General features: G+C 42.9%; 2 protein-coding genes across 2 annotated transcripts in view; both read right to left on the bottom strand.

Annotated features, from left to right (window-relative positions):
• Positions 1-3188, bottom strand: part of zgc:66433 (DUF4592 domain-containing protein) — a 39405-nt gene extending 36217 nt beyond the window's left edge. Inside the window, exon 1 of the mRNA XM_030369011.1 lies at positions 2780-3188. Within this exon, the coding sequence (XP_030224871.1) occupies positions 2780-2847 (68 nt within the window). The 5' untranslated portion in view covers positions 2848-3188. The remainder of the gene's footprint in view (positions 1-2779) is intronic.
• A 693-nt stretch (positions 3189-3881) lies between these two features.
• Positions 3882-9004, bottom strand: dcps (decapping enzyme, scavenger). The gene is made up of 6 exons (XM_030369008.1): positions 8731-9004; positions 8389-8539; positions 7711-7856; positions 7354-7467; positions 5501-5611; positions 3882-4500 (listed from the first exon to the last, which is right to left on the bottom strand). Exons 1-6 carry the CDS (start codon positions 8926-8928, stop codon positions 4234-4236), a joined length of 987 nt encoding a protein of 328 aa, XP_030224868.1. The 5' UTR covers positions 8929-9004; the 3' UTR covers positions 3882-4233.
• Positions 9005-9189: the final 185 nt, after the last annotated feature.

Raw genomic sequence — 9189 nt, 5'->3', positions numbered from 1 at the left:
TCCACACTCAATAAATCAATTGTTACCTAAATGTTGTGTACATACAAACAGATTTCTTAATCGCAACGTGTTGATTTTTAATCAATGATCATTCGTTAAAGCTGAAGTTGTCTTTCCAAGGATGAAGGTGCAGCCAGCTCATTGGACTTTGTGATACACTGAAGTGAATGGACGTGCAACTTGGAGGGAGACTGCATGTGTGCCTATGCGGCGTGCGTATCCATCATACGGCACTCTGTTTATAGAACCAAGAGGAATGTCGGTCAGTTTCCCTTAAAAAAAAAGGAAAGAAGAAGTGCTCCCATGTTGGTATTTCCTGCAGCAGCCCAAGTGTGGACCCACCGAATGCTAGACGTACAAACTCACACAGACTCGAGTCGAGACACATGGAGACGGTAGGGTGGCGTTTACACAAACAGATCAAATGAAGGGAACTGGCGGAGAGAGAAAAAGAAAAGTGAATAAGAGGGAGATAAATGCTCAGCTAAATGAAGCTAAGCTTCAGATAAACAACACAGCCTTTTTTTCCCCAACACAAACCCTCTTTCATTAAGAGTTCCTTTCAGTACCTCTGCCTTCTATTGTCTTGGCTCACCCTGGCATTCTCTCCCTTCCTCTCCTCTCTCTCTCTCTCTCTCTCTCTCTCTCTGATGATGAATGCAGTAAGACTTTATTTTTCCCCCAAAAAAAGGGGAGGGGTGTTACTCTAGCACTCGGAATTCCATCTCGCATCTGGAAGCCATCTTTTCCTCTCTCTCTCTCTCGTAATGTAAATAGCTCTGTAATCATGGCCTGCTCTGGAAACGTGCGCCAGTGGGAGAGATCTTCTGCATGACAAACTTCTTCTGCAAACTGAAGAATAGCTTTTTTACATCTCAGTTGATCTGTCTCTCACACCCTGTCCCGATAATTTCTCGATACACACTGATGAAAGAAACGCATCAGAAGCTCCTAAAACGAACCCTAAAACGTCTAAAATCAAGGACTGTTCTATACATTTTAAATGGCCCCGATATGGAAGACTCTATACTAGTTTATGAGGTAAGAATTATAAGATAAAACCTGTTAATAATTACATATAATGATAAACCTTGTTTATATCGTGTGTATATGTGAGTACTTGATTAAATTAAGGGCTCTAATTGCATGACGACATCATCACTATCAGAGAAACCATTGTTGAGCAGGAGAGCCCTGAAGAGAATGACCATATCACAGCTAGTACTTTCTGACCTCAGTCTACTTTCCTTCTATTCTCATAGTAGTTTATTATCTATTAGAGAGAGAGAGTGAGAGTGAGAGTGAGAGAGAGAGAGAGAGAGAGAGAGAGAGAGAGAGAGAGAGAGAGAGAGAGAGAGAGAGAGAGAGAGAGAGAGAGAGAGAGAGAGAGAAAGAGAGAGAGAGAGAGGGAGAGATGGTAGTAACATAAAGGTATTAAAGATTAGAAAAATGGGAGACAGACCCTTCTGAAACATTATTTCTCCTGTCAGACTCACAAGGCCCAGCTCATCTCAGCCTTCAAGTGGTCCCTTGATACCGAACCCCTGCCGCACTCACTATAAAAGAAGAAACTAGGATCTAACATATTTAGGAATAATTTTTTCATCAGTGTATATGTAACCAACACAGCATGACTATCGTCCGGAAGTGTTCCTATAGGGCCCAAAATCCAACTGGTTTTTCCTGGTTGACAGAGGCAGATAACATTTGCACTCACTATACTTAATCTAAAATGTTTTAAGTACCTCCCTTGGGCCTATTAATTCCCCTCTGTAAATATAAGAAACATATATGCACTGAATGACACAGAGACACAATCCTGTCATTCCACTTACATCCGTTGGCTATGAATGACCAAGAAACATTGTTAAAAATAAACTAAATGTATGGGCTTAGTGACCTCTGTGGTCCACACAGAACTGCTCTCTTTCTCACGGTATCACATCCTAAAACACAACTTTATAAATTGACTGTTTACAGTGTGGTGTTCTCTTCCAACACAAAATATCGATTGTTATACCTAATTGTAAAATAAATACTTAATCAATTGATATATGTGTTTATACTTGTATTAACGTTTTATACACCACTAGAAAATACCCTATGTAGCCTATCTTTAAACAGTGAAAAGTAGCCATCAAGAGTGAAGGTCTGTTCTCAGGATTATCAGGTTCCCAGAGAGGAAGAGACCAACGTTCAGCCTAATCTGTACTGCCCTTGACCTGTCTCTGTGGAAACAGTCTGTCTGTGAACGGCAGATAGAAACACAGACTGACAGATAGGTGCAACAAGCAGACGGTAGGAATAAACAACTTTCCCATGTCTACAGAGCAAAGTCAGAACACAACAATAAGCCATCAGGTTAAAAAGCCTGATGGATCTCTGGTTTACAGGAAAATCCCACACTCAGAGGGACCAGCCAACACACACCACTATGGTCTCACAGAGGAATGATCCTGGGGGCCAAAGCTCTTCAGTTGGACACTTTCCTTACATTGTAAACTTACATTATTCCCGCATCGTGCAAAAAATTGAAAAGGATTCAGGGACTCAAAGCGATGTTCAAGAAAAACACGATTCTGTAAGTCCGTATGGCTTGTTGACCGATGGAAAACCAGAAGCGAGACAGGAGAGCAGACTCGTATTGATCATCGATCATCCATCAAAAGCAGACACATGTTTCACAGACCTTGATCAATACCGAACCAAACTAAAGTGCGTAAGCAAAAAAAAGCATGTAGGTTTAAGCGGCCGGAGTCGGACAAAGATCGCTACTCACGGAGTGTGCTGCGTCTCAAACGGCCTCAAAACGAAGTCCTCCTTCAGGGACTGGAACCAGGAGGACATCAGGGTCTGATCGGCTGATGATCCGGTTAGTTTCGCTCCTGGACGTTCAGTTTGGTTCCCCTGGTCGATTCTGCGTCTCCACGTCTTGCTGTTTAGGTTCCACTCTGATGCGTAATTAATGCGTAATTAAAACCTGAAAAAGAAAAACATACAATAGCGGTTTCTTCTAAGACTTTTTTTGTTTTAAAACAATGACTTTCAAAGCGACGCCATGATGTCCGAGTAGTTCTTCTCCTGTACGACTTTCATTGAAACAGTCAAACCCACGCACCACTCATATGCATGACTTAATTCTATGAACTCTTTGAATGCAGACAAGTTTATCTCTGCAGCGACGTCTGAACGCACCTAGGAAGTAGAGGACCGCCCAGCCCACTCTGAAGGGATCAGGATGCTGGGAGATATCTCACCATCTAGATAACCTCGTTTCCAGGCGTTCCCTAACAGCTTTCATTATCACATATCACTGCAATAACCCATAAAGTTGAAAGCGAGCGAGGCTAAAATAATTAATTTGGATAATGGCAGGACTACTCTCAATCTGAGCATTCCAATTAAAGTTGACAGTTAATTCTAAGTTTGTTTTAGACCTACTATGGTCATGCTTTTTCTTTGATTATACCTTAAAATTAAAGTTTAGAGACATACCGGTTTAAATAGTATCCTTATAAAAAGGTACAACTAACGAAATGAGACTGCAATAATTGAACACAATACCAATAGTATATTAAGCTGCAGCAGCGCCCTCTGCTGCTGGCACAAGCAAAGGGTTTTAATTGTTATGCTTTTTGGTCAAAAACATTTGTATGGTCAGAAGTGTCAAACACAATGTGTACCTTGAAGTTTATCTTCAAGGATCTTTTTAATAGCTAGGACTATAAATGTTCCCCTACCAAAGATTAAATGATTTCTCAACAAGCGGCTTCAAATTCAGAATAATTGCCATTGTTTAGCGGCATTAAAAATAAAATGTTATTAAATGTTAAATAAAATGTTTCCCACCTTCATAGCAAAAAAGAATTGCACTGTTAAGGTTTTTTTAAAAAAGTATTTTATTAAGTCGATTAATAAAACATTTGAACAATGCAATTAGTAAAAAAAAGACAATGGTAAAAAAAGTGAAACATCCAAACCCCAGTGCCATCACTATGAAGAGATACAGCTGTACTGTTCTGGTAACACAGAGACCAGGAGCTCAGCTGGGCCTCAGACATGACCAATCAATCAATCAATGATCAATATTAATATGGAAGAACGGGAGGACGGGAGACACAATGAATGCGTTGCCATGGCAGTGGTGACATTCTTCCCAACGGTCTGTTGTTAAAACGAACATCAACCTTCGAAAAACAGATCGTCGCACCGCCCCTTCTGGAACCTCGCCCCCTACAACCGCCCCGCCTGCTGGAACCTGGCGAGCAGTCCATCGTCGGCGCGGAGGGGGAAGCTGAGGCTCCGCTGGCGGTAGAACCCCCCGTCCGCCCGGAGGTTCTGGATGACGTCGGAGAGCAGGTGGGCCCGCTCCACCCCGCTGCCGGGGGCCTCCGAGGCCAGCGCCGTGAAGTGGACGTGGAGGTGGTAGTACGACGGCTGGTAGTGGAAGTACACGCGCAGCTTGCTGGCGGGAAGGCCGTAGCGCTTGAGGATGGCCTCCTGGGACACAGAGAGGGAAAGAGGGACACAGAGTTAGAGGGAAAGAGGGACACACAGTCAGAGGGACACGGGGACAGAGGGTCGGCACAGGGACAGAAGGTTTCCAGTCGGCTCCTCCTAGCTTAGTGTTGAGGTGTTGTGGGGGAATTTGGCCCAATGTCAATCGTTTCTGCATAAACTGTTTAAGACTAATCTAAAGAGTCAGCTGAACTTATAACAATAATTCTACTTTATTTGAATAACAAACATTCAATAATCAGAGGCCTCGAATGGGAGATCGCCCTGCGTCTCTCTATCAGCTTTGCTTTTGCCAGTCCTTGGAAAAGCAAGGACTTTTTATACAGTGGCAGACAGACCTCAAGATGCTGAGAACAGCTCTGATCCCCACATGATGTGTGTTCGGAATATCCATATGTTGTTTCACCCTTCATTACCTAAGCTCTGTCTCCTATTCCCTTGCACTGTCTAGCCACCATACCGGCTCCTAGTGGTATCTAACGTTAACCTTTGACCCTCGGGTGAACCGTTCACAAGCGTGCAGGAATCCCCTAATGCATTCTGCTACTTGATGAAAACACAGGAGACGCTTTGGATAAAAGCGTCAGCTAAATGCCTGTCATGGTATAAGGAGTGTCAAAGTAAAATATCAATTTCCAACTACTACCTATTGCTTTCACCCAATCTCAGGTGGTCAACCCAGGGAACTCGGAGAATAGCGGACGCTAATTCACACGCCAAAACAAAAGGCAAACATCCCTTCCCAGAACACAACTCTCTAGGGAGATCATACTGGGTGAGGCTTTATTGTCTGAAAAGCCAGGATTTAGATTTAGCATGTTTACTAAAGCTGATGACCTATGATCGTTAATTTGGTACAGAACATTCGTTACCCATTGCACTTTGAGTGAAACATTTATCCTAGCAATCTAAAGCCAAACCAAAAAGAGCAGCTAGCATGTGTTTAATGCGGTTAGAGATTTGGCCTAATCCCAGTGCTCACCTTCCCCTTGGTGCAGATGTTCTGGAGCAAAGGCAGGTGGTCGGCCGTGAGCTCTCTGATACTCTTCAGGTCTCTCTGGTGGACGATGGCTATCAGGTACAGATCATGCGTCTGGGAGAGAGGAACAGTTCATTAGATGGAGGTGGGAGGGAAATTAGTTAGAGGCAATTGTTCAACTGGTAGACATGATGAGTGGCGAGCTGTCATTTGAAACTCTGGAACAGTTGAATCATGGTGCCTTGATGAAATACCTCAGTATAGGCCTTTTCTTACAAGTCAGTCCTTTAACATTGAACGGGATTGTTTGTTGCAATTGTTTCAAACGTCAATAAAATACCAAATCATGGAGTTGATTGGGACTGTAGACAATACATTTATCATGCCGATGAATCAACCATCCTGCCAATGAATCAACCAATCCCAATGATTAACTTTGTCTGACTTATGGTAACTGTGCATGTTGTAGGAACAGCAGAGGTAGGTCTTCTTAAAAGCCAATTAACGCTTCTCCTCACAGTCCTCTTCTTTCATCAATGGTAGGAAACAAAATAGATATATTATACATACTCTCACCATCTGTTGTATTGATTGATCATTAATCTCGATAACAGTCGGTGCTACAAGACAATGTTGACGTGCGCTGCAGCACATGAATATAGGTTTTTGAAAACGTAACGGTGTGCATCTGAATTGCAACAGTTACCTTTTACCAGTACCTACTTTCTCTTTAAAGGTCCCATATTATACAACCAACGGTTTGTGATTGTGTAATTGAGTACAGCGTCGGGGAACAACCGCAAAAACTCCATAACCCTAACCTCAACAAACCTCTCCAAAACATGGGTGTATTAAAACATGCATACCTACTTCTAAAAATCACTCTCATCTGAAAACTGCCATTCACCACAGTATTTATATGGAAGAAAAAGTGAATCTCCATGATAATTGAATCCTCTAGACACATAGGATGTCATGGTCCAAGCTCTTCTTCACTGGCTCTATGAGGCCTGTCCGAGAGAGGGTTCAGCTTCTCAGATGCTCGTAGTATAACGCCACGTGTGTTACTGTTGATGAGCCCCTCCCAGAGATGGTGAAGCTTCTCTTATACTCCACATACACTAGTATAACACAACTCTATATTATTTGTGGCTCACACGCCAGGAGATTTTTGGAAGAACACTTTTCAAATTAAAAAAAACAAACGCACTGACACACACATAAGGCACCACACAACTTAAAATGGCACGACATAACAGCAACAGCTTAGTTCAACACAACCAAGTGTGTGTCAACAGATGTTGGAAAAGAAAACTAACCCACTATTTATTATATAGAATGTTGCCTAAGCTTACAAAAAATAAGTTGTTCCAGGCTTTTCGGCACAATACAAGTATTTGATTTTCCAACTGCAGAATACCTTTAAAGAATGCAAATTGAATCCACAAAAATTAGAATAACTCTACATTGTACTCTGTTGTGAATCTCTGAAAATGGGCAAAGCTATCTACATTCTATAATGCTCAAGCATATAATAATAGTCAGTCAGTTTCATAATCCAACTTTCGTTATGTTGTGACATTTGCATCTATGTCCTAGCTTTTGCAGTTGTGTTGCGGCTTTTGTTTTTGTATTGTAGCTTTTGCAGTTATGTTGCGGCTTTTGTTTTTGTATTGTAGCTTTTGCAGTTGTGTTGCGGCTTTTGTTTTTGTATTGTAGCTTTTGCAGTTGTGTTGCGGCTTTTGTTTTTGTATTGTAGCTTTTGCAGTTATGTTGCGGCTTTTGCTGCATAATAAAAAGTTACCTAGCGTAGGTTATAAGACAGGCTTTAAACTCTGTCCTAGTCGTTTCCTCACCTGTTTTTGGTCCCATTTGAAATCTGGCAGAAGAACGAAGCCCACATCGGGGTCAGGGTCTTCATAAACTATCCGGTCCGCCTCCGCCTTCTTCTCCAGGATGTTGAAGACCCACTGGTAGAACAAATAACACAGAGTAAGAGTCAGCGTGTTTATGTGTGCATGTAGTGAACCATTGTTTTTAATGTGAACAATATGATGTTAAAGTAAACGTTATAGTTAACTATAGCTAGATGATTATGTGATAATTCAGTACAGTACATAATAAAGTGAGAATTCCCAATGTCCCGACAATTTCAGTGACAGTCTGGATACACCTTGAATGAAAGCAATGAGAGAAACGGCCAGCCAGCTGACCTGCAGACTGAAGCTCTTCTCCTGGATGTAGGGCAGAGTGATGGAGAGGTAGTCCTCTCCGGTCTCCTCAACCAGGAAGCTCTCCTGAACCTGGTACTTCTTCACGTGCTTTTCTGTGGCCGGGCACACCACTGTCGCCTTGAGCACTGCGCACCCCAACAACAGACAGAAAACAAATTTTTAAATGACATTTTCAAACAAAATAATTAAATGGAATAATTCTAGCCTAAGAGACTTTACAGAGAAGTAGAAAGCACATCTTACTTGTCGTTGTCCTATTCAGTGAGGTTCATTTTTGCTAACTGACCAAAGTTCTATTAAATCTTCCTGCCACTCGCCAGGAGTTGAAACGTTGTTTATTTCATTCATCGACATTTACATTAAGGGCATTTAGAAGACGCTTTTAACCAAAGCAACTTACAACGCTTAATGCACACATTCACACACTGACGGCGCAGTCAACCACACAAGGCGACAGCCAGCTCGTCGGGAGCCGTTAGGGTGAGGTGTATTCTCAGGGACACATCGGCACTCAGCTAGGGATTGAACCAGCAACCTTCCGGTTACAAGCCAATCCGCTCTACCGCCTGAGATAAGCCGACTCCTGCCATCCCATCGAGCCGTGTATGCCTTTGTGTGTGTGTGTGGGTGGCCATGTGTTGGTGTCTGTGTCCGCACCGTTGAGGTGAGCAGGAGGCTGGAGCTGATAGGTGCTGTAGATGTCGTTCCTCATCTCCAGCTTCAGCTTTGAGGAAGCGAACATCTCCGCCACGGAGACCACTGTGATGGGGGTCTTCTGCAGGATGACCACCGCCTCCTGCTCGTCCAACTGGGGGGGGGGGCATTTAAGGTTACACTGCTTTGTGTAGCCTTTAGCACATATTCAAGAAGAAAGTGGATGTGGAGGCTTCAATCAACAAATGCATGAAGAATCATACTAATGATTGCATAACCTTTCATTCATCCCCAGTTAACTCAGGTATACTCCTCAGAGCAACTCAACTCTAGCAGTCCCCTTACCTTCCCATGGAGGAAGATGGTCTTCTCCCGTGCAGAATCCTTCAACACAGCGGTGGTCTTAAACCCAGATAAGATATTCTCCTCGCCGCATTCCTCTCCGTTTCCACTCGGGTCAGCTTCAGGATCTCCCTTTTGTTTCTTAACCTTCTGTCCGAGTTCATCACCTTCATTCACCCGCTTCAGAGGTGCATCTCCCATGTTTACACCTGGAGAACAACACAAATGGTTATGAACAGACAGATGGTTGGCCGAAAGAGCGGAAGTGGGCGTGTTCCTCTTCTTCTTCTCTTTAATATATTTCCTCCCTCATTCAGCATTACCGCCGTCTTCCGGTCAAAAAAGAAACAGCACTCTGTTTCACTAAAAGTCAATGCATATCAAATATATTATTCATCTATAGCCTGTCAAAGGAGTTGGGAGAAAATGGACACGTTCGCGAAGTTTCATTCTTGTGCTTTT

Source organism: Gadus morhua, chromosome 10 (genome assembly GCF_902167405.1).
Source record: "Gadus morhua chromosome 10, gadMor3.0, whole genome shotgun sequence".
Classification (NCBI taxonomy): domain Eukaryota; kingdom Metazoa; phylum Chordata; class Actinopteri; order Gadiformes; family Gadidae; genus Gadus; species Gadus morhua.
This window is presented reverse-complemented; position numbering and strand designations above follow the sequence as displayed.